At 54.6% G+C, this 23,756-nt stretch overlaps 2 protein-coding genes across 5 annotated transcripts in view; both read right to left on the bottom strand.

The window, feature by feature from the left end:
• Nucleotides 1–7,818, bottom strand: part of ZNF385C (zinc finger protein 385C) — a 66,099-nt gene extending 58,281 nt beyond the window's left edge. For both annotated transcript variants that reach the window (XM_012444076.2, XM_012444075.2), the window contains exon 1: nt 7,591–7,818. The gene's annotated coding sequence lies outside the window, so the exon portion shown is untranslated. The remainder of the gene's footprint in view (nt 1–7,590) is intronic.
• A 3,658-nt stretch (nt 7,819–11,476) lies between these two features.
• DHX58 (DExH-box helicase 58) lies at nt 11,477–23,211 on the bottom strand. Of its 3 annotated transcripts, XM_012444080.3 has the most exons (14): nt 23,116–23,211; nt 22,602–22,680; nt 22,214–22,382; nt 21,779–21,980; nt 21,219–21,409; nt 20,419–20,535; nt 18,718–18,844; nt 18,328–18,519; nt 15,636–15,889; nt 14,945–15,094; nt 14,691–14,852; nt 13,589–13,779; nt 12,281–12,377; nt 11,477–12,007 (listed from the first exon to the last, which is right to left on the bottom strand). In XM_012444080.3, the coding sequence occupies exons 3-14, from the start codon at nt 22,379–22,381 to the stop codon at nt 11,822–11,824; spliced, it is 2,037 nt and encodes a 678-aa protein (XP_012299503.1). In that variant the 5' UTR covers nt 22,382; nt 22,602–22,680; nt 23,116–23,211; the 3' UTR covers nt 11,477–11,821. The 3 variants fall into 3 exon arrangements, 2 of the variants coding, with proteins under 2 accessions (XP_012299503.1, XP_012299504.1); XM_012444081.3 differs by lacking the exon at nt 22,602–22,680 and having other exon boundaries at nt 23,116–23,203; XR_001105988.3 differs by lacking the exon at nt 11,477–12,007 and having other exon boundaries at nt 12,290–12,377; nt 13,512–13,779.
• Nucleotides 23,212–23,756: the final 545 nt, after the last annotated feature.

Below are 23,756 nucleotides of genomic sequence, written 5' to 3'. Positions count from 1 at the left end.
AGAAAAATCTCATCAAAGAATTAAGTTGGATGAATAGAATTCAAGCTGGAGAACACTGTCTTAAAAGGTTTTCAGCGTTGGTATGTTTTGGTTTAAAATGTTTGCATTCAAAACATCCTTAGGGTTAAAATATCCTTAGTGGTTAAAATATCCTGTGCCCCTCGGATCTGTTTCCCGTGACTCCCCACCTTCCAGCCACACTGGGCTCTTTCTGTCCCTGGAGCACAGTGATCTCTCCCTCACCTGGGAGCTTTCTCAAACCCTGTTCTCTCTGCCTTGAGTGCTCTTTTCCTCCTGATCCCTCCCTCCTCCTTCTCATGGCTGATGTTTATTTAACTATCACCTCTGAGAAAGGCCTTCCTGTATTGCTCTCTTATTCCCTCTTTTTTTTTTTTTTTTGAGATGGAGTTTCGCTCTGTCGCCCAGGCTGGAGTGCAGAGGTGCAATCTCGGCTCACTGCAACCTCCGCCTCCTGGGTTCCAGCGATTCTCCTGCCTCAGCCTCCTGAGTAGCTGGGATTACAGGCAGGCACCACCACACCTGGCTAATTTCTACATTTTTAGTTAGAGACGGGGTTTCACCATGTTGGCCAGGCTGGTCTTGAACTCCTAACCTCAAGTGATCCACCCGCTTTAGTCTCCCAAGTGCTGGGATTAAAGGTGTGAGCCACCGCGCCTGGCCTCTTATTCCCTCTCGAGAATCTGTCTTGTTCCCTCTTGGAACCCTGTCTTGTTCCTCCTTGAATTCCCAGGGCAGAGCCTACCAAGTATAGCACATAGTAGGTACTCAATAAATATTGATGACATAAATGAGTAAATCAGTGTCACTGGGATGAGAGCTAGGACAGTAGGCTGAGGCTTGGTGGGAGGGGCTGGGACAAGGTAGAGACACACCCACTTACTCATGACATCAAGTTCCAGGAAAGCCCATTTCAGTGGGAGAGCAGAGACTGGCTGCGCGTGGCTCACACCTGTAATCCTGGCATTTTGGGAGGCTGAGGCAGAAGGATCGCTTGAGCCCGGAGTCTGAGACCAATCTGGGCAACAGAGGGAGACCCCTGTCTCTACAAAAAAATGTAACAAAATTAGCCAGGTGCGTGCCTATAGTCCCAGCTGTTCGTGAGGCTCTGGGCGGAGGCTGCAGTGAGCTGCTATCTCACCACTGCCCTCCAGCCTGGGTGGCAGAGCAGGACCCTGTCTCAAACAAAAAACAAAAGAGGAGACAAAACCAGTCCTGCTCCTCATTTTTGCCCTATGCCCAGCTTCCCAAGGGTCAAGCCCATGTGCCAACTGGACAGCTGCCCCTCCACCCCTTCATCTGGGCCACTTCCTTGGGGCTTGGCTCCCACATGCGGCTTCAGGCCAGGCTATTTGGGGAAACTTCCTGATCCCCCCTCTGGCCTCTCCACCCCAACACCTCGTCTTGCGGACCCAGAATAGCTGTCCCCAGTCTCAACCTAGGGAGAGTCTCATTCCCAATTAGCACCCAGAGGGTTGAAACCATCTCTAAAAGCTTCTTGTGTCCCTCTCCCCTCAGGAAGCTGCTAACTAGGACAGCAAATTTCAGAATGAGGTTATCAGAATGCTACCTGCTCCTGTATTAACCTCCCAGCCAGAGACGCACGGCCAGGAGTCTTGCTTGGTATGTGAGGAGATCTGGGTGAGGGGAGATTCAGGGAGAGCCAGGGGTGACTGCAGCCTGTGACTCTTTTAGTCCAAGAAGCAGCTCCAGCATGGTCCAGTGAGGTGTAAGGACACCTAGGTTCAAGTCCAGGTTCTGCCAGTAGACTCTGCCCAAGTTGCTTTGCTCTCTGAGCTTTCGCCATCTACAAAAAGAACTTTGATCTCGGCCAGACGCGGAGGCTCATGCCGGTAATCTTTGCACTTTGCGAGGCCGTGGCAGGTGGATCACCTGAGGTCAGGAGTTTGAGAACAGCCTGGACAACATGGCGAAACCCTGTCTCTATTAAAAGTGCAAAAAATTAGCTGGGCATGGTGGCGTCCGCCTGTAATCCCAGCTACTTGGGAGGCTGAGGCACAAGAATCTTGTGAACCTGGGAGGTGGAGGTTGCAGTGAGTCAACATTGAGCCACTGTACTCCAGCCTGGGTGACTTGTGCTGAAGAGTGAGACTTGTGTCAAAAAAAAAAAAAAAGGAATTTTGATCTCTGCAGGTGCTCATGGGATGGGATGAGGCAGTTCTGTATACAGCAAAGTTCTGTACAAAATCAAGGGACAGGAGGCCCCTTGGGGTCCCAGGGAGATTGTTCTGGAGATGGATTCTTGCCGGGGCCCCGAGTCCATTAGAGAATTCTTCCTCTGCTAAAGTCTCACTGGAGGACTGGTTCAAGCCGCCCAACAGGGAGAGTGGGCAGACTTCTCCCACATTCCAGAGACCACGCCCCATGCCTCCCTCTTTAGGGGCCCCTAGAAAACCCAAGGGTTCCTGTTCCCAAAGCCTCTTCCTGGCATTTCCTCTCCTCTCAGCAGGGGGTCGGGGAGTGTCCCATCCCCATCCTGCCCTCCAGGGCCAGAGCGCTTAACTTTGGGTCAGGGGAGGGGGTCAGCTGGCATCAGATGTGGGGCTGAACAGAGCTGAGATCAGGAGGATAGAGAAGTCTGGGGCTTGGGATATAGGAGAGAAATCTGGGGGTCCCAGGAAGGCTGGACAGGGCAGGAGGGCAAGGCCAAAGCTAGGGCTGGCCTCTCGCCTGGGCATCTAAAGTGAGGAGAAGGACCTGTGGAATCGGTCCTCGCCCCACCCAAGGAAATCTTAGTCAAATAAACAAACAGCCAACACAGCGGCTGCTGTGTGAGGTGGGAGGGATGGGGAGGCCACAGAGGTGGGGAGGCTGGGAGAGGGCAGGGAGGCTGTTTAAACTGGCCCCTCGGCCTGGGACAGTTGGCAGAAATATTTGCAACAGGGTGGGGAGCACAGCGTGGTTTAGAGCAGGAAGCTGGGGCCTGGGGTGGGTGGGTTGAGCTTGGCTGCTTCCAGGAGAAAGAAAAGTGTTGATTCAGCCCCACTCTGGTCAATGCCTCTTCTGAGGGAGACTCCAAGTCCCAACACCCTTCCCTCGGTTCAAGGTCAATCAGGTCAACCAGACAGACAAGGGGTTCTCTCCCAGAGTGATGACTCTGAACCCCCAGCCCTGCTCCCAGGCCTGTGACCCTGGGCCTCATCACTGAATAACATTTCAGAGTTGGAGCCAAAACCCCTTCGTTCCTAACAGAGGAGCTGGAGATGAGCCAGCAGCTCTTTTTACTTTTTTTTTTTTTGTGGAGACAGGGTCTCATTCTGTCACCCAGGCTGGAGTGCAGTGGCACGATCTCAGCTCGTTGCAAACTCCACCTCCCAGGCTCAGGCAATTCTCCTGCCTCAGCCTCCCGAGAACCTGGGATTATAGGCATGCACCACCATGCCAGGCTAATTTTTTGTATTTTTCAGTAGAGACGAGGTTTCACCATGTTGGCCAGGCTGACTTCTTAACTCCTGACCTCAAGCAGTCTGCCCACCTTGGCCTTCCAAAGTGCTAGGATTACAGGTGTGAGCCACCATGCCTGGTCCATCCACTCTCCTTAGTACATGATAGTCCCCTTCCTGCCTCCTTGCCTGGCAGTGGAGGGGCCAAGAAGTGATCATGGCCCCCTGGGAGGCATTATCACCTTGTTTATTTGGAGTGCAATGGCACGATCTTGGCTCACCACAACCTCTGCCTCCCAGGTACAAGTGATTCTCCCACCTCAACCTCCCAAGTAGCTAAGATTACAGGCATGCACCACCATGCCCGGCTAATTTTGCATTTTTAGTAGAGACAGAAAATGGCCAACGTTTTCACCATGTTGGCCAGGCTGGTTTCGAACTTCTGACCTCAGGTGATCCTCCTGCCTCGGCCTCCCCAAGTGCTGGGATGACTCTTGGCTATCCTTTTTCCGGGACTCCTCAAGAGACTAAAACAGAGAGTCAGAAGGATACACGTCCAGACTGAGAGGCAGAGATGGAGAGAGGTGAAGACACAGAAAGCCCCACCCAGAGAGACAGCCACATAGTGAGACACCGAGAGCGGGGGTGTGAGAGAAGGGATAGACAGAGGAGGCAGAGGAAAGGAAGAAGAAAAGACAAAGTGAGAAAGACTCACAGAGAAAGGGTTAGACAGGTGGAGAGGAGACACAGACAGCAAAGGATGGGGTCAGGAGCAGAGAACAGAGACGGTCGTGCACACAGGAGGCACAGGGCCAGACATGCTCACAGGGGGAAGTAGAAAGAAGCTCACAGGACCTACACAGGGACAGACCGCCTCAGGACCCGATAAACTCTCCTGGGAGATGTAGGGGAGCCTCGGTGCTGGGGGGTTGAGCCCCACCGAGGGTGGCCTCACCAGAGCAATGCTGCTGCCTCCTGTCCCCAAAGCTGAACCAACCGCTGCTGGCATCTGGCCCCCAGCCACCCTCTAGTAAGCCAACCCTTGGCCACTGGAGCCGGCGGGTCACCCAAGGTGAATGAAAAGTCACCAATAAGGGACAGCGAGAGTGTGACTGGGGTGAGGGTGTGGGCGTTGCAAGCCGTGTGTGTCAGCGTGGATCTGCAAGCGTGGCCACACCCCAGATTGCACCTGGGGTGGGGTTTAGGTGCACATAACCCTATACACAGACCTCTGGGAGTTAGTGCAGGGGGAATGCGGACCTGGGTGAGTCTGTGAGAGTGTGCATGCATGTGTGTGCGTCCAGTTCCATCAAGAGCCTCACGGTGCTAATGAGGCCAAGGTGACAGGCTGTTCCTCAAGTAGCCCAATCAAGTCTCACTGAGCAGAGACGGCCACAACAAAGGTTTTTGCCTCTCTTCTGAACAGACGGTGTGCCCAGGTGCCACAGGGCACTTGACTACAGTCAACACCAGCATGCCATTCATTCCCGGTGGGGCTGACCCCCGCCGCCTGGCCAGCTGGCCCCACACTCTCTCCTGTCCCAAGCCCAAACTCCAAACTCAGGGGAGAACCCACATTATAGACACATGGCCCTCTCCCTGGCTGTGGGTGCAGCTCCCTCTGAGAAGGGCAGCCGGAGGGATAGTGGGGTCCAGCCCTGGCTTTTCCCTGGGCCAGCTTCCATCCTGCCTCCTGCTGCGGCCCCATTTAGCTCCCTCCTTGTTCCTGGGGTCCAGTGACCCACACCCTCACCACACACGGGAGAGAAGTAACCTCTCCTCCCTAGCCCTTCCCTCTCAAGCATCACAGGACATTAAAAAAAAAATTGTCCCAGTTTTGTGGTGGATAATGAGGTCAGGAGGCCCACAGGGGAACTGCTTGTTGGTGACAACTGACAATCTTCATTTCACCTTGAAACTCCTTCCTGGTCCAGGTGAACATGTTCTAAGCCCAGTTTTATGGGGATGCTACTCTTTTGGGGGATGGGGAGAGTGGGGCAGGAATTAACCAAATGGCAGCTGAAGTCACAGGCCCAGCCAGGCCCACCTGGAACACTCGCAGGGCCTGGGGCAGGGGGACAAATGGCGGCCCACAGACATATGTCCAAATATTTAAAAGTTATAAATCAAGCCAGCCAACTGTGAAATGTGCTAACCTCTCACCCTGACAAATATACCTTCATTAATGACCTGGAGGACCAGATGCAAATTTGGATTTGTCTGCCTCCTGAGCTTTACGTACCAGAACGACTCCGTGCAGAGGAGACAGCTCCACCAGCAACCTGACCACCCCCATCCTGCTGCCAGGTCCTATCTGCACCGCAAAGGACTCTCATGCATGTATAAGGATGCTCAGCTTCATATTCCAGCTCCATCCACAGCCCCTGCAAATAGCTGTCCCTTCACTGTCCCTAGGGGTGCACACAGTATTGGCATAACCTGTCCTGAGGCAGACAGACCCAGGGAAGAGGCTAGAATGGGCTGGGAGCCAGATGGTGACCATCTGGGCAGGGACCACCAGGGTCACAGATATGGAGAATGTGGTCTTGGAGGGTATTCACAGTCTCATCCCCTTGGCCCTGCTGACTCCTCATCCCACAGGGAGAGGACTGGCAGGAAGAGGGCCAGAGTGGAGCCTTTGAAAGCCCCCAGCTTAGGGCATGGGCACTCCCTCCCTTGCCCAGGTTTAAGGGTGCTACTGAACCCAGCCTTCCCTGGCAGCCTAGAGCTCAGGCCAGGACCCGAAGCTGTCTTTCCATTGGAGGACAGCTTGGACAATCCCCAAACAGGACTTTCAGTCACTTGTATTATTTATCTTCCTGGAAAAATTTAGTGCAGCTTGATCCCAACTTGTGGATTTCTGGAGGCGGGGAGGGCAGAGAGGGGATGACCAGAGTTTTTTTTCAGGCTGGGTCTCTAAGCTGGAGCTTGTTCCACTGAGGCACAGCCCCAAGTGAGCTCCTGCTGGTACTGGTCCCTGCCTTGGGTGGGGATGGGGGAGCCCTCTCCCCCGCTGCAGAGGCAAAAGGCAACACAAACAAGGTGACTAAAGACATGAGGGGCCCTGGGCAGCCCAGACAGGTCCAGAGATCCAGGAACCAGCAGGGGGTAGGGGCTGGTGGGGATAAGGCATGCAGTGAAGGGCACTCTTTCTAGCCAAGCTTAGCTTTAAAAAAAAAAAAAAAAAACCCTTCTACTCCCCCCTCCCCTGCTCGCCCTCACCCCCTGCAGATCGGCTTTCCAGTCAGACACATGAGGGGACACTTGTACTTTCTGAGCCCTCGCCAGGCGCCAGGCACTGTGGTAAGCGCTCTACATGTGTACTCTCATTTAATCCTTGCAGCCACCCTGTGAGGCGGGTTCTATTATTGTCCCCATTTTACAGGTGAGGAGGCGAGCTCAAACGGGTTAAGAAACTTGTTCAAGGTCACAAAGTAGGTAGAGGTGTTAGAACTCAGGTCTGACCCCAAAGCCCCCACTTTTTCCACTAGAGCACACAGTTCCCCCCCCAGAAGCAAGAAGCTGGCACAGACGCAGAAGGGATGAAGGTCAGATATGAGAACGAACCTCTGCCTCTGATGGTTTCTGTGGTGGAATGAGGCAGTGGAATGGGGAATCTAGACAGATGAGGAAGGGAAGCTCCCCTCCCCCCATTGTCACCCATGTCTGTCCAAAGGCTTGTGATGATCTCGGGAAGATCCCTGGGGTCCCAGCTGGACCCAGACAGCAACATTCTGACTTCCCTTTGTTCTACAATCCAGGGTCCTCTGCTCTACCTCAACCCAGCACCAAGACCCAAAGGCTGCCTCTCCTTCGTGGCTCAGAGCTCTGAGCACATCAAATCCAAGCTGTCAGCCCAGGTCCTCCTCTTCCAGGAAGCCTTCCTCAAGGTCCTGGGAGGCAGGACCCCTTTCCTACAGCCCAGATCCCAACACTGAGTATGCAAATGCTCCCCTGTCTACCATAAGGCCACATCTGTGATCCCCAGTCGGCTCTGTGACACGGACACAAAAGAGATCTACTAAGTTCCCAGACTTTCTGGGTTCCCTAGGCCATCGGGGTAATCCCCTGCTCACCAGCTCTGTACCCAGATGTAAATAAATGATGCGGGTGCCCAGGGGCTCGTTAGAAAACCCAGGCCCCAGCTCAGCGATGCGGTGGCTCTTACCTCATTAGCCCACAGAACAGAAGCCGCTTGGGTCAAGCCATCACTCTATCGTGGGGAAGAGGCTGCCCTTGGATGAGGCCTGGCGCGCTCTCCGTCAACGAGGTTCCTGACTCCGGAGCCCCGTCGTCACCATCCCCAACCTGCCCCACTCCAGAAAGCTGCGCGTCTAATGCCCGGCTCTGTCTTTTCCATCCCTCGGAGCCCGCCTGGCATTAGGGATAACCAGCGAGGACCCTCTAATTGCCCCAGAGTTCAGTCCCGCCCAGCAGATGCCCAACGTCGGCGCGCAGAGCCGAGATAGGGATATCCTCACTGTCCCTTGGGGTCCCCCAGTTTTGAGGCGAGAGGACTGGACAGGTGGAAGGGGCTGCCTCGTTCTCCCGCGCTGCCCTCGAGGTCCTCGGCGTGGACCAGCCCGCGTTGCCGTCTTACCTGCGGGGCAGAGACGGAGCCCGCCGCGGCCACCTGCTCTCGCCTGGCTGGAAGCGCTGCGTTTCGGGCTGGCCGGGAGGGGCGGGGCCCGGCGGGGCGGAGGCGGGGCTGGGAGGGGGAGCCGGGCCCGGCCCCTCCTCGAGGCCCCGCAGGTGGGGTGTGCTGGCTCATTCAGGTGGGACGTCCCAGGGGAGCGTCTGGGCCACAGGGAGGGCCCCGAGCTCGAGTTCTTCTGAAGGCTGAGAAGTTAGGACTGCGGGCATATGCGGGGGACGGGGGCGGGGCGGAAATCCCCCCTTCAGACAGCCTTGACCACATGCCCTGGAGCCGGTGACTTCACATAAAGACCCCTCACACGAAGAAGAAAGCTCAGAAACCCCTCCAGGTCCTTGTCCCCCTTCCATCTGAGCTCTTCAGACCCGTCAGGGTGGGTGCGCGACCGAACACCTCCTCTAAAGGTAGGGTGCCCTCTCCAGGGGTCAGCTGTGTAGGGGCTTAGGCTACACAGCTGAGGGGCCATGAGGCACCCAGCCCATCTTTATCTCAGCCCATCTCTCTCCCTACCACACAGCCCCTCCTCCGCCCCTAGTGCCAGCCCAGGTCCCCCAGCTGTCACTGTTTAGCCCTGGAATGATAGGCTTCCTGACTCCGTGAGTCTAGCCACATTCAAGGCTCTTGAGCTTAGCACCCCTGAGCCCCTGCCCCCTCCCTCTGCCCCCAGTCGCTAATTTTATTGACCTGTAAAAAGCACGTTGCTGGCAGGCGGTATACTGACTGAAGGCAAAGTGGGGAGAGGATGAGCAACTCTCCCCAAGGGAGGCAGCTGGAGGTGGGACAGGAGAGAGGAGGAAGGAGACTCCTGGAGTCAGGGCCAAGGACACTTGGAGAGGAGGAGGAAGGGGGCCTTGGGGAAGAGGGGTACACTCTCTAGGGGAGATGAGAACTGGAATTTCAGCCCTCAATCAGACAAGAGGCCTACAGAAAAAATAAAATGATGGGAGAAAAGAGGGTGCATTTCCCATCTACCTGGGGACAGGACCAAGGATGTAGCAGGAGGGAAGGAGGTTAGACGGCAGGAAGGACTGCCATCCTCTCAAATCTCTGCCCTAGCCCCCTCCCTTCCTCTTGAAGGTGCCTCCTGCCTGCTGGGCCTTTTACTACAGAAATAGCCCTTTCCCTGATGAATCAACCTAGATCTTGCCTTTCTTTTCCTTTCTTGTTAAAATGAGAACAGTAAATTTAGGCCTTTGTAATTCTCCCCACCCCCATGCCTACCTGAGCCCACCCCTCAAATGCTGGATCTCAGCTTCCTCCCAGCCTAGGGGAGATGACCTGAAGGTTAAGGGAAGGTAGAGCAGGGACATTGGGGTTGGAAGCTATTATGGGGAAGGGGGAGCAAGAAGCCCACACACGCTTGATAGGCCTCAAGTTGAGACTGTTGATACTCTTTATGAATAAGGCTTAGGAGAGCCATTAAAGAGGAGTGTTTAGGCCGGGTGCAATGGCTCACACCTGTAATCCCAGCACTTTGGGAAGCCCAGGTGGGCGGATCATGAGGTCAGGAGTTGGAGACCAGCGTGGCCAACATGGTGAAACCCCGTCTCTACTGAAAATACAAAAATTAGCCTGGCTTGGTGGTGGGTGCCTGTAATCCCAGCTACTTGGGAGGCTGAGACAGGAGAATCTCTTGAACCCAAGAGGCAGAAGTTGCAGTGAGCTGAGATAGCACCATTGCACTCCAGCCTGGGCTATAGGGCAAGACTCTGTCTCAAAAAACAGGGAGTGTTTAAAACTTTTTTTTTTTTTTTTGAGTTGGGTCTTACTCTTTCACCCAGGCTGGAGTACAGTGGCATGATCTCAGCTCACTGCAACCTCTGCCTCTCTGGTTCAAGCGATTCTCCTGACTCAGCCTCCCGAGTAGCTGGAATTATAGGCAGCCGCCACTACACCCAGCTAATTTTTGTATTTTTAGTAGAGAAAGGGTTTCACCATAATGGCCAGGCTGGTCTCAAACTCCTGAACTCAGGTGATCCGCCCACCTCAGCCTCCTTAAGTGCTGGGAATACAAGGGTGAGCTACTGTGCCTGGCCTAAAACTTTTAACACTAGGCCAGGCACAGTGGCTCATGCCTGTAATCCCAGCACTTTGGGAGGATCACCTGAGCCCAGGAGTTGGAGACCAGCCTGGGCAACATAGTGAGACCTTGTCTACACACTGCCCCGCTACCCCCCAAAAATTAGGTGTGGTGGTATACACCTGTAGTCCCAGGTACTAAGGAGGTTGAGGTGGGAGGATTGCTTGAGCCTGGGAGATCAAGGCTGCAGTGAGCCACAATTGCACTACTGTACTCCAGCTTGGGCGACAGAGTGAGTCCCTGTCTCAAAAACAAAACAAAAACACAAAGCAGGGCTCAGTGGCTCATGCCTGTAGTCCCAGCACTTTAAAAGGCCAAGGTGGGTGGATCATCTGAGCTCAGGAGTTTGAGACCAGCCTGTTAGGCAACATGATGAAACCCTGTCTCTACCAAAAAAACAAAAATTAGCCAGGCATGGTGGCAGGCACCTGTAATCCCAGTTACTTGGGAGGCTGAGGCAGGAGGATCACTTGAGCTCAGAAGGCAGAGGTTGCAGTGAGCTGAGATTGTGCCACTGCACTCCAGCCTGGGCGACAGAGCAAGACTCTATCTCAAAAAAAAAAAAACACTTAACACTAAAAATTACCACAAAGCAGGTCATTAGACGAGGAATGGTGAGAGGTATGGATTACAATGGGGAACCAGGAAACTTTTGTTCTTTAAAAATTCCACTGGAAGAAACAGGAAATTTTGAGGCTGATAGCTATGTTCATTATCTTGATTGTGGAGGATATGCATGATAAAACGTATCCAGGCAGGGCACGGTGGTTCAAGCCTGTAATCCCAGCACTTTGGGAGGTTGAGGCAGGCAGATCACCCGAGGTCAGGAGTTTCAGACCAACCTGGCCAACATGGTGAAACCCCATCTCTACTAAAAATACAAAAAAATCAGCTAGGTGTGGTGGTGCACACCTGTAATCCCAGCTAATCGGGAGGCTGAGGCAGGAGAATCGCTTGAACCCAGAGGTGGAGGTTGCAATGATCCTAGATCGTGCCACTGTTCTCCAGCCTGGGCAACAAGAGCGACTGTCTCAAAAAAAAAAAAGTATCCAATTGCACACTATATGTGCAGTTTATTTTCTACCAATTATATTCCAACAAAGTTAAGACACCACACATTTTCTACCCCATTTTTCCATTTATTTTTATAAAGAGCCTCAAAAATTAGAAGTGGCCTTGGTAGGGAAAGAATGTGATGATTCAAAGTATAGTATGGCAATTTATTTATTTATTTTTTAGGCTAGTCAAGTGAAGCAGTGGGAGTAGAGAAGGAACAAAGAAATCTGTAACTGGTTGTGATCAATTAGTTGTAAACACCACTGCACTCAGACCAGCTATTTTTATTTATTTTTTTAAATGGCAGCCAAGTCCAAAGTGTGGCAATTCTTTTGCCTCCGTTTCCCCAACTCCATCCAGTGCATATAAAAGTGTCTATGTGTGTGCAAGGTGGGTCTGGGGCTGAGGTCTGGCCCTCCAGTTGCTTCCCCATTGCGGGAGCCTAAGCCAGGATGCCCAGGACTCCTTTGTGACTGGTGGGCCTGATGCCCACAGCTGGTGATTCCAGAAGGAGGGGCCTGGACCAGGCTGTGTCCCGGGGAAGACGACTGCAGCTGTGGACTCTCCCGCCCCCTACAGCCCGGGCCAGGCACTGCAGCAATGAGGTGGTCAGTCCAAGGAGAGGTCTGTCAGGTTCTGAGCACAGTGCTGCAGGAAGTCAAAGTCAGGCACAGGGAAGGGCACGCGGGACCACTTTTTGGCCTGAATCCGCCCTTGAGGGGTCTGCAGAAGCATGCTGCGGACTTTGAGCGCTGGCAGCTTCACCGATTTGTAGATTATCTGCAGACCCCAGACCTGGGGTGAGAGAGAGAGAGTAGGGTCTGGGTCTCTGGCCTCAGACTGGGATTCTCTCAAGTTGGAATTCTGTGAATACAGGACCTTTGCTTCCCAGCTGAGGCTGTCATACACTGGGCTCCCTTAGACAGGGGCTGGACCTCCCTCTTCAGACTGGAGGCCATGGGGTGGGACTGTGTCCCCTGTCCTAGTGAGGGCCTCTTGAAGACTGGGGCCAAGGACTCTGAGGACTCTGGGGCCTCACGGCTGGGGACTCATGGCCCAAGCTCTTACCTCCCCACAGTTCCTGCAGCTGATGACACCCCCAGGCTTCCAGTCCTTGAAGACTTTGTTGATGACCACAGGCTCCCTGGAGACGTTATAGTAGACCCTGGAGAGGAAATGGGGTGGCCACAGCCCTCATTGACCTTCCTCAGCCCCAGATCTCGTGCCCTCCTACTGGCCAAGTCCCTGCCTGGACCTTGGGCTTTCCTGCTGGTCAAGAGGCACAGACTTCCTAGGCTAGGAAATCCAGTCTTCGGCGAGTTCTACCTATGTGGCCTCCATCACACGCTCCCTTGTGCCCAGGCTCAAGCTCAGCATCGCTTACCTGGTCTTCACAGTCTCCTAACAAGTCTCCCTGCCTCCATTCTTACTCCCAATATCAAGCCATCCTTCCACCAACTGCTAGAGTGATCTAAAAATATAAATCTGCCCTGACATCCCCTTGCTTAAAATCCATCCAAGATTCCTAAGAAGAACCTCCTGGATAAAGGCTACACTTTCACACCTGACCTTTAAGATCTTCCATGGGCTAGTCTGTCTCTTTCTAAATCTCATTATTCACAGTCCCTTCTACTCAGCTCAACTGGTTTTTTGTTTTGTTTTGTTTTTTGAGACAGAGTCTTGCTCTATCACCCAGGCTGGAGTGCAGTGGTGCGATCCTGGCTCGCTGCAACCTCTGCCTCCTGGGTTCAAATGATTCTCATGCCTCAGTCACCCAAGTAGCTGGGATTACAGGCATGCATCACCATGCCCAGCTAATTTTTTGTATTTTTTTTTTTTTTTTTTTTTTTAGTAGAGAAGGGATTTCAGCCAGGCGTGGTGGCTCATGCCTATAATCCCAGTACTTTGGGAGGCCAAGGCGGGCAGATCAGGAGGTCAAGAGATCGAGACCATTCTGGCCAACATGGTGAAACCCCGTCTCTACTAAAAATATAAATATTAGCCCAGCATGGTGGCGCATGCCTATAGTCCCAGCTACTTGGGAGGCTGAGGCAGGAGAATCACTTGAACCTGGGAGGCAGAGGCTGTAGTGAGCTGAGATCACACCACTGCACTCCAGCCTGGCAACAGAGTGAGACCCAACTCCCCGCCCAAAAAAAAAAAAAAAAAAAAAAGAGGAGTTTCACCATGTTGACCAGCCTTGTCTTAAACACCTAACCTCAAGTGATCCACCTGCCTCGGCCTCCCAAAGTGTTGGAATTACAGGCATGAGTCACTGTGCCCTGCCCTCCATGGTTACCTTCTCATTTGCTCACATTCAAACCAGACCCATTGAGACCTAGCCCTCATCCTGGTAGCCCCTTCCATAGGTCTCACGAGAAGTTGGGGTTCACGTTGACGTGGTGGGTGCCCTCCACCTTCCGCAGGTCACTGCCGTGGCCCACGGCCACCATGCAGTTGATACAGAGTAGCTGCACGTGCTCCACAGGGAACTGCCGCCGCTGGCTCTCGCGCTGGGCTGCCTGGGCTACCCGCTTGGTCACAGCTGCCTGCTGCAGATCCTGGATCTGGGGTGGGAAGGGACACCAGGCATGGCTGGGGGTTAAGAGAATAGTCCCTGGGGGAGAAAGGGTTCCAAAGATTTGAGATTATCTGTACCCGGAAGATAATTTCCTTAACCCTCCCTGGAGCTCTCTTAAAAGAGGCTGTGTTGCCAGGCGCAGTGACTCACATCTGTAATCCCAGCGTTTTAGGAGGCCCAGGTGGATGGATCATGAGGTCAGGAGTTCGAGACCAGCCTGGCCAACGTGGTAAAACCCCATCTCTACTAAAAATACAAAATTAGCCGGACATGGTGGCACATGCCTGTAATCCCAGCTACTCGGGAGGCTGAGGCAGAGAATGCATCACTGCACTCAGCCTGAGTGACAGAGCAAGACTCTGTCTCGGGGGGGGAAAAAAAAGAAGCTATGGAGAGCAGCAGTATAGGTAGTGGGGGCAACAGTGGAGGGGTAAGCTTTCTTCAGGCAAAGCTACTTCTGTGACTCTGTCATGGGGCATCATTAACAATTATGCTGGGATAACAAGGAACACCCTGGACCAGGTGGTGGCCCTGCCTCAGGGGAACTGATGCTATAAGTCCCAGTTCTGGACTTATCTTCTGCACGTGGACTTATCTCGTCCCCTCTGCCTGGTTCCAGAAGGGCTGTAATGCAGCTCTTGCAGATACATAAAGTATCTCGTGGCAAGGATAAATAAAGAGCCCTGGATAAGGCCTGTTCCCAAGGCCTTCTGGAGTCCAGGCACTGCCTTCCCTGGCAGCCCCACACCTGGCCTCTCTCCAATCCTTCCCTAGGTGGGCAAATTTAGCTCTGAGATGTAGAGGAGACAGGGGGACATACGTGTGCAGTCAGAAACCTGCCAGGGAGTGCTCCCTCCGCCCCATCCCTCCCACAGGGCATGCAGGCCGCCTGCAGACCTTGGCCTGGTACTCGGCCCGGTCCATTTTCTGCACAGCAGCCACTGCCTGATCCATCAGCGTCTCCAGTGCCTCGTTGATCAGCTCCCGCTGCAGCTCCCGACTATCCTTAGTTGCTACAAATGAGTACACACTCTGACCTGCTCGGGCACGACCTCTGGCCTGGGAAGGGAGACAAGGGCGGTTCTGAGTTGGGCTGGGGCCCCACACAGGATCCTGTGAGGGCTGCCGAGTGGAAGGGGATGTGTGAGCACCTGGACCATGGAGATCTCATTGGTTAGGAGCCCATAGCGCACCACCACATTGCACTGTGGGATGTCCAGCCCCTCCTCCGCCACACTCGTGGCCACCAGAAGGTTCAGGGTTCCATCTCGGAACTTCCGGATCACTTCTTGCTGGTCCTTCTGCAGGGGGAGGGCAGGGAGGAGAAAGAGGCTGGCACATGAGGTGGCTCAGGCTGAACCCCCTGCCAGAGCAGCTGCTCCTGGTTCAGCCCTCACTCTCAATCTTGGTCCACCTCCCTAGAGCACTTGAATCCCATCTCTATCCCCAGGTACCCCTGGGATCATGCCCATCTTCCCAGATGCCTATCCAACCCCTAACTTCCCTAGGGACTCTAGGAACAACTCCTAAGCCATAATATTCTCCTGCAAGGGACCCCAGACCTGATCTGCCCTGAGGATCTGCATCACCCACCTTTTTCCTACAGACACCCATGCCCTACCCTTCTGTCTCCAGGGACCCCCAGACTGGGAGAGGCTTCAGCACTGGGGATGTCATTGTCTGCCTCCCTCCCCCAGCTCCCTGACCCTCTGCCTGGGGATAGTCAACCTTCTTCCCCCAGGGTCTCCCTGTCCCCACCTCTCTGTGCTCAATACCCTGTTCCCTGCACTTGTCTCCTATGGAATCCCTGCCACTGCCAGCATCTTGCCCTGAAGCCTACACCTGGGTCATGTGGGTGCTCTGGCTGCTGTTTCCGGATCCAATCAGTAACTGGGCCCGGATGTCCACAGTCTGCAGGCCCGGCTGCTGCTGGAGCCAGAGCAGGAGGGAGCACGCGCTCTGGCGGGTGCGGGTGAAGATGATGCCCCGGGGGCTGTCAGAGCTCCTGAACTGCTTCTGCAGGATCTTTTCCAGCATCTCCAGTTTTGGATTCTCCAGGCCATGAGTTGCCAAGTGGGCCAGCATATTCTTGTGGTCTGTTGAAAACCCCAAAAAGTTTGCCAGGTGTAGTGGCGCATGTCTGTAGTCCCAGCTACTTGTGAGGCTGAGGGCAGAAGGATTGCTTGAGCCCAGGAGGTCAAGGATGAAGAGAGCTATGATTGTTACCACTGTACTCTAATCTGGGTAATAGAGTGAGACTCTGTCTCAAAAAAAAACAGAAAGAAAGAAAAGGAAGGAAGGAAAGAGGCTGGGCACAGTGGCTCACACCTATAATCCCAGAACTTTGGAGGCTGAGGCAGGCAGATCATGAGGTCAAGAGATCAAGACCATCCTGGCCAACATGGTGAAACCTCATCTCTACTAAAAATTAGCTGGGCGTGGTGGTGCAGGCCTGTAGTCCCAGCTACTCAGGAGGCTGAGGCAGGAGAATTGATTGATTTCGGGAGGCGGAGGTTGCAGTGAGCTGAGATCGCGCCACTGTACTCCAGCCTGGTGACAGAGGAAGGAAAGGAAAGAAAGGAAGAAAGAAGGGAAAGAAAGAAACGAAAGGAAGAAAAAGGAAGAGAGGAAGGAAGGGAGGGAGGGAGAGAGAGAGGGAGAGAGGAAGGGAAAGAGAGAGAGAGGGAAGGAGGGTGGGAGAGAGGGAGGGAGGGAGACCGACCAACCCCAAACAGAGGCAGAGGATTCAGGTCTTGGAGTGGGCAGGGCACTGGTGGAGGAGGTGGTCACAGGAATAGGAGTGCAGAAGGTGGGGGTGAGGGGAGGATGGAGCTCCTGTTGACTCCCTCACCAGGAGCACCAAGACATATTTAAGGATGCCTCAACTGGGCGCGGGGTCTCACGCCTATAATCCCAACACTTTGGGAGGCCAAGGTGGGTGGATCATTTCAAGTCAGGAGTTCAAGACCAGCCTGGACAACACACTGAAACCCCATCTCTACAAAAAAACACAAAAAGTAGCTGGATGTGCTGGTGCACCCCTGTAGTTCCAGCTACTCAGGAGGCTGAGGTGGGAGGATCACTTGAGCTGTGATCACGCCACTGCACTCTAGCCAGGGTGACAGTGAGATTCCCTCTCAAAGCAAAAACAAAAAGGATGCCTCCTGCCGAGCCCACTCTCAAGGCCAGCCTCACACCAGGGTCATACAGTACAGAATCTCAGACCAGAGCCCTTCAACCCAGCCACCAAGATGACCCTTGAACTTTTCACTCTGACCTCTGCTACCCAGATCTTTTGAGTCCCAGCCTGTGCTGAGATTTTCAGCCTTAAATTTCACCCTCTGACTTTCAGCCTCACTCTCCCTGTCTAAAGGAATCACTCCTAACTAGTGGTTTAAAAAAATCTGGGCCGCAGGTCGCGGTGGCTCAGCCTGTAATCCTAGCACTTGGGGAGGCCGAGGTGGGTGGATCACCTGAGGTCAGGAGTTCAAGACCAGCCTGGCCATCATGATGAAACCCCATCTTTAAAAAAATAAATTAATTAATTAAATTTAAAAATCTGGGCCAGGCGCAGTGACTCATGCCTGTCATCGAAGCACTTTGGGAAGCAGAGGTAGAAGGATCACTTGAGCCCCGGAGTTAGAGACCAGCCTGGGCAACAAAGAGAGACTCTGCCTCTACAAATTTTTTTTTTTTTTTTTTTTTTTTTTTTTTTTTTAAGAGGGAGTTTCACCATGTTGGTCAGGCTGATCTTGAACTCCCGACCTCAGGTGATCCGCCCGCCTTGGCCTCCAAAGTGCTTGGATTACAGGCGTGGGCCACCGCACCCGGCCCCCCCAACAAATTTTTTTTTTTTTTTTTTTTTGAGACGGAGTTTCACTCTTGTTACCCAGGCTGGAGTGCAATGGCACGATCTCGGCTCACCGCAACCTCCGCCTCCTGTGTTCAGGTAATTCTCCTGCCTCAGCCTCCTGAGTAGCTGGGATTACAGGCACACGCCACTATGCCCAGCTAATTTTTTTGTATTTTTAGTAGAGACGGGGTTTCACCATGTTGACCAGGACGGTCTCGATCTCTTGACCTCGTGATCCACCCGCCTCGGCCTCCCAAAGTGCTGGGATTACAGGCTTGAGCCACCGCGCCCGGCTCCAAAAATTTTTTGATTAGCAGGGAGTGGTGATGCCCACCTGTAGCCCTGGCTACTCGGGAGGCTGAAGGGTGAAAATCACTGAGCCCAGAAGGTCGAGGTTGCAGTGAGCTATCATTGCATAACTGTACTCCAGCCTGGGCGACAGAGCAAGACCCTGACTCTTAAAACAAAAGTCAATAATGTGAATTAATTTTAATATAACTATGCAAAAACCTTCCCAAATGAGGAAATAAATCCATCCTACCCATGGCCTTGAATTTTGGTTAGAAAAATAGGATGTCCACCAATATCCTCGCGCGTACGTCTTGGCACCTGTGCCCTGGCCTCTGATCTCGCATCCAGGCCCCATCACCCCCGCCCACAAACCCCTCTCCCGTCCCTCACCATTGAACAGGGCCAGCAGCCAGCGCTCAGCACACAGGATCTGGGTTTTAGTGGCGTGCTCCCTTTGATAGAAATTCTGCAGCGCAGCCAGGGCGTCCACGGCGCGCACGGTGTCGTGGATAAGGAGCGCGTCATTGTAGCGCCTCAGGTGAAGTGCGTAAACCCGCTGCTCCAGGAGCCCAGCCAAAGCCGCTGCGGGTACAGGGCGTAGGGTCTGAGCTGGGCCCCTGCCCGCCCCCTGCCCCACCCTCTGTCGGCCCCATAGGGACCTCCCACTCAGACTCCACCCCTTGAGTGGCTAGGCCCCGCCCCTAAGGCCTCCACCCAGGCAGGGCCCACCCCTGACCACTCCCACATCCTCGCCTCCGCCTGAGGGGCTGCCCCTCTCACCACTGTCGCTCAGCTTCACCACCTGCTGCTCATACGTCTGTTTCCCAAAGTCTCGACTCAACTCAGGCATCTCCAGGTGGTCGTGGATTTGGTCCATGAGCTTCTTCAGCAAGTCCCCAAACGGATCCTTAGCAAGAGGAGGGTTGGAGGGGATTCCCATACACATGGGAAGGTGCCTGCGAGGATACTGGTGGACACCCCATTTTTCTAACCAAAATGTGTTGGAGGATGGGAACTCAGTGGGGTCGCTGACCCCGGCGTGCAGCGCGCCGCGACTGCCTCACCCATCTGTCTTAGCTGAGGTGAGAGCTCCAGAGGGAGGCCGGCTGGGGTGTGGAGGAGTCCTGGCCAGAGGCAGGGGCCAGGTTCCTGCACCCGGCTCCTGCCCTGTCTCACCCGCGATGTGCTCTTACCTTTTGGCCTGGGAATGGTGGGGCCTAGTGTAAGGTACATGGATGTGCTTTGGTCAAGGAATAGGCAGAGGCAGACATCCGGGCCAGGGTGACTCAGCGAGTTTAGGGGGCAGGCGCATACTCCACTTGCTATATAGCCTGTTTGTGTAAGTTCATATGACTCTGAGCCTTTATTGTCAGAAGGTATAACTGCCCTGCTGATGCTGCGCACGGGGCTCAGTTCTGCGTGGTATGGCAGTGCACATGGGCGCACCGAGAGAGATAATAATGCTACTAACCCTTTTAAGGGAGAGCTGGTCACCTTGAAGATGGGCAGCGGGGAGCCAGGAACCAGTTTGTGCCCAGAGGGAGAAAGTTAACTGCTGACCCTGACAGAGCTGGCCTTGCAGGCCAGGGAGTGCAGCTGCAGGCCTGGGGGTGGCAGGAGCCACAGAGCCAGAGCAGACAGCCCAGATAAAGGGGGACAGTGTGAGAGAGCTGCAGCTGCTGAATAAAACTACAGTTTGTTTTGTTTTGTTTTGTTTTTTTGAGACTGAGTTTCCCTCTTGTTGCCCAGGCTGGAGTGCAGTGGCGCGATCTCGGCTCACTGCAACCTCCACCTCCCAGGTTCAAGTGATTCTCCTGCCTCAGCCTCCCGAGTAGCTGGGATTACAGACATGCAGCACCATGCCTGGCTAATTTTGTCTTGTTAGTAGAGACAGGGGTTCGCCACGTTGGCCAGGCTGGTCTTGAACTCCTGACCTCAGATGATCTGCCGGCCTCGGCCTCCCAAAGTGCTGGGATTACAGGCGTGAGCCACTGTATCTGGCCTAAAACTACATTTCACCAGCCCACGGCCCCGCCAAGGGTTCTTTCAGCTATCTGCTCATTCACTCCCTGCAGACCACAGCGTGGACTCAAGCCTGACCCCGAGTGTAACATTGGTGTAGTTGTGGACCTGACACCTAGTCCTTGTCCCGTCCAGTCACAGCAGGCACCAGGCCCTGGCCACATTGGAGAGAGCTCAGCACAGCCTCAGCACAAAGCGGCCCTGCTCTTTGGTTTGCAGAGCACTCCCCAGCATGTCAGTGCTGTGACAGGCGCAGGCGGTGCCTTCTGAGTCAATCCGAAGAGTGGGCTGTGGGCATGGGCTGTATCTGCCCCATTTCACAGAGAGGAGAAATTGAGGCTCAGACACAGAGCAAGTGACCTGAAGTCATACAGCTAGTGAGGGTGGAGTCGGGGCCCAAGCCTGGGGTCCTCGCTTCACACGGGCTCCCGCTCCCGCCGTGTCCCTGCCCCCGTGTACCTGGCTGCGCCTCTGGCAGAGGTCGTACTGTTTGCAAGGCTGCTGGTTGTGCTCCTGCAGCTGGGGGAAGTAGTTCTGGGGTGACATGATGCACCACGTGTCCAAGTTGGCACAGAGCTGGGGGCAACAGAGAGGACTTTACTGGAAAGTAAGGGTCTGTGGGGACAATGGGTAAACCTTTGGGGCAGGATGGATCCCAGCTGAGGACAGGAGAGGGGAAGGCCATTGGGGGCATGGGCATTCATCCACTCAAATATTGCTCGCCCTGTCTATGCCAGTCTTGTTCTAGGCACTGGGGACACAAAGGAACTCAGACTGGAGTTGGAGAGACAGATAATAAACCAGCAAAGCATAATGGAACCTTGCAGAGCGCTTTAACAAGCTCTGAAGAGGCTAGCACTGGATGATATGACAGAGAGCAGAGGGGGCGATCAGGGAGGACTTTGAAGAAGTGGCATTTAAGCTGCTCAGTGAATGACAAGGAGGAGGCAGCAGGTAAAGTTTAAAGGGAAGGGCATTCCAGGCAAAAGAAATGGTAAGTGCAAAGGTCCCAAGATGGGAAGAAGCCCGGCATGTTCGAGAAGCAGAAGGCAGTCCAGTGTGGCTGTAGTATGAACTACGGTTAATTCTTTGTGCCATAAGAAGCCATTGGAGGCTGGATCTTAGGTGAGGAAGGGGCCAGACCCTGCCACGGAGAGCCTGGGTAGTGCTGCGGGGGATGGGTTAGTGGGCAGGCAGGCAGGGAGGGAGGGAGGTCCCTGGTGTGTCTGGTGGTGGGAGGCACACAGGGCCAGGCTCACCTGTAGGACGTGGTTGATGGCTCCATCGAGGTTGGAGGCCCCGCCAGTGCCTGGGGAGGCTGTGAGACCCAACACCTGGGGCAGGGGCCGTGCCCTCTGGAGTTTAAGTTCTAGGTACCGGCTCATGATGACGTTGTAGACGGTGTCCTTGTGGGTGTGGTGGCACTCATCCACCACGATCAGGGAGAAGGCTGGGGGCACAATGGGGAAGGCTGTGACCTGTGTTTGCAAAGCCCTTCCCTCTCATAAACTCTCAGTCCCCACAATAATCTAAGAATTCCTTCTTCCTTTCACAACCTGCAGCTGGGTCCCAGGATGAAAAGCCAGGCACGGGTGATTTCTCTCCATTTCACAGATTAGTAAACGGAGGCTCAGCTGGGGAAGGGACTTGCCTAAGATCCTACACCATAGCCCAGCCTGTTTCTGCTAGTGTCTGCTGGGGTTTTGTAAACAGGCTCCCACAAAAACTCCCACCACCTGTACTTTGGGAGGTGCCCTGGGGTTGGTGGGAGGAGGTACCCCGGGTGCATATCCTTTTTCCCCCTGCCCACGGCCCTCACCCGTAAGCTCCACGTGCTCCTCCTCCTCAGGGCTGGTCAGTGCCATCTGCAGCAGCTGTGCTGTGCAGATGAGCAGGTCATGGCACCGGGCCAGGTGGCCAAAGCCAGCACGTGGCCCCATGTCCCCACTCAGGGTTGTCATGGTCCAGCGTCCATCTAGCATGCGGCTGAACTCTTCACCATGCTGGGTCACCAGGTGCACCTGGGGGTGGAGAATGAGGTGGGAAGAGAAAGCTGAATCTGAGGCCAGGGGAGTGGGGAGGAGGTAAGGTGACCCGCAGGACATAGCTGGGTACTGAGCCGGGGTGGAAAGACAGGTGAACTTAGGGATGGCCACAGCAGCTCTGGAATTCTGGTGGGGAGAGGCGCCTGAAGAGCTGAGACCCTGCTTGGTGGTGGGGGAGTGGGGCAGGCCGGGCAGGGCAGACCACTCACCCTATTGACCAATACAACCACCTTGGCTCCATCCACAGTCTCTAGGTGCTGCCTGGCCACATAAGCAGCCGCCCGGGTCTTCCCAGCACCGGTGGGCAGCCAGATGATGATATTCTTGCCCTCCAGGGCAGGAGTGATCACCTCCTGTTGGTAGGGCCGCAGCTCCATTCTGGAAATAGCAGGAGACTCAGACCCACTGGCCCCTCCACCCCTCCCAACTCCTGGCCAGACCAGTCTGTGCAGAGACCTCCCTTTTGCCTGGGACTCCGCCCCACTTGAGGGAGGTGGGGCAGGACACCCTCAGAACCCATCAGGAGCCTGCTCCGTCAAAAAGTGGGAGCGGGAGTAACACAGGCTACACCTGCCCCCTGCCCAGCCCAGGTCTCACCTGTTCTACCACGTAAGCTTGCCCAGGGCGGCCCTGCTTAATTAGCTCAGCTCGGTGATGCTGTGCTCAGCTCAGAGATCTGAAATGGAAACTGAAACTGAGGGGAGGAGCCAGCTGAGCCGACTTAGGAATCTCCCATCCCTCCCCCAAAAAAAAGAATCAAGAAGAAAAAGAACCGTTTGTGCTAACAGTCATCGCCAACTGCCGCTAGTACAAACCCTGAATGGCGAGTACCGCCACTGCGCCAGCACCCAGGTAGGCATCATCACCTCCCTTGCTAAGGCCACAGCTCCATTCTGGGAATGGCAGGGGACTCAGACCCACTGGCCTCTCCACTCATCCCACTCCTGGCCAGACCGGTCCATGCAGAGACCTCCCTTTGCCCAGGACTCCACCCCACTTGAGGGAACTGGGGCAGGACACCCTCAGAACCCATCAGGAGCCTGCTCTGGCCAAAAGGTGGGGGTGGGAATAACACAAGCTACACCTGCCCCCTGCCCAGCCCGGGTCTCACCTGCTCCATCAGGTAGGCCTTAGCTCGGTCTCGTGCCTAGCCTGGTGCTGCTGTGCTCAGCACAGAGAGCAGAGACCGGATATGGAAACTGAAATTGAGGGGAGGAGCCAGATGAGCCGACTCAGGAAAGCTCCCATCCCTGCCCCGAGAAAAAGAACTGGGGCCGGGCACGGTGGCTCACGCCTATAATCCCAGCACTTTGGGAGGCTGAGGCGGGTGGATCACGAGGTCAAGAGATCGAGACCATCCTGGTTAACATGGTGAAACCCCGTCTCTACTAAAAATACAAAAATTAGCTGGGCATGGTGGTGCGCGCCTGTAGTCCCAGCTACTTGGGAGCTGAGGCAGAATTGCTTGAACCCAGGAGGCGGAGGTTGCGGTGAGCCGAGATCACGCCATTGCACTCCAGTCTGGGTAACAACAGCGAAACTCCGTCTCAAAAAAAAAAAAAAATCGGGTGTGCTAACAGGGAATACTCTCACTGTTACGGGATCCTCTACCCTCTGGCCCTTTTGCAGTCAGTTCTAAGCACAGCTACCCAGGTTAAGGTTAAGGCAGGGGGTTCTGACCCGTTGCCCTGGCATCTGGATCAGGAGGGAGGGTGAGCGGCTGCAGCCAGGCAGGACCCATCACCCTAGGAG

The sequence above is a fragment of the Aotus nancymaae genome, unplaced genomic scaffold, assembly GCF_030222135.1.
Source record: "Aotus nancymaae isolate 86718 unplaced genomic scaffold, 86718_ANA_hifiasm-v0.15.2.pri h1tg000089l, whole genome shotgun sequence".
Lineage (NCBI taxonomy): Eukaryota > Metazoa > Chordata > Mammalia > Primates > Aotidae > Aotus > Aotus nancymaae.
This window is presented reverse-complemented; position numbering and strand designations above follow the sequence as displayed.

What these genes read in the sequence shown, in the direction of transcription:
- DHX58 (XM_012444080.3), bottom strand. Translation starts at nt 22,381, where the DNA reads ATGGAGCTGCGGCCCTACCAACAGGAGGTGATCACTCCTGCCCTGGAG. An exon ending in TGGTTGTATTGGTCAATAGG is followed by an intron (nt 21,981 to 22,213) that starts GTGAGTGGTCTG and finishes CTCCACCCCCAG; the next exon opens with GTGCACCTGGTGACCCAGCA. An exon ending in GGTGAAGCTGAGCGACAGTG is followed by an intron (nt 18,520 to 18,717) that starts GTGAGAGGGGCA and finishes CTGTACCCGCAG; the next exon opens with CGGCTTTGGCTGGGCTCCTG.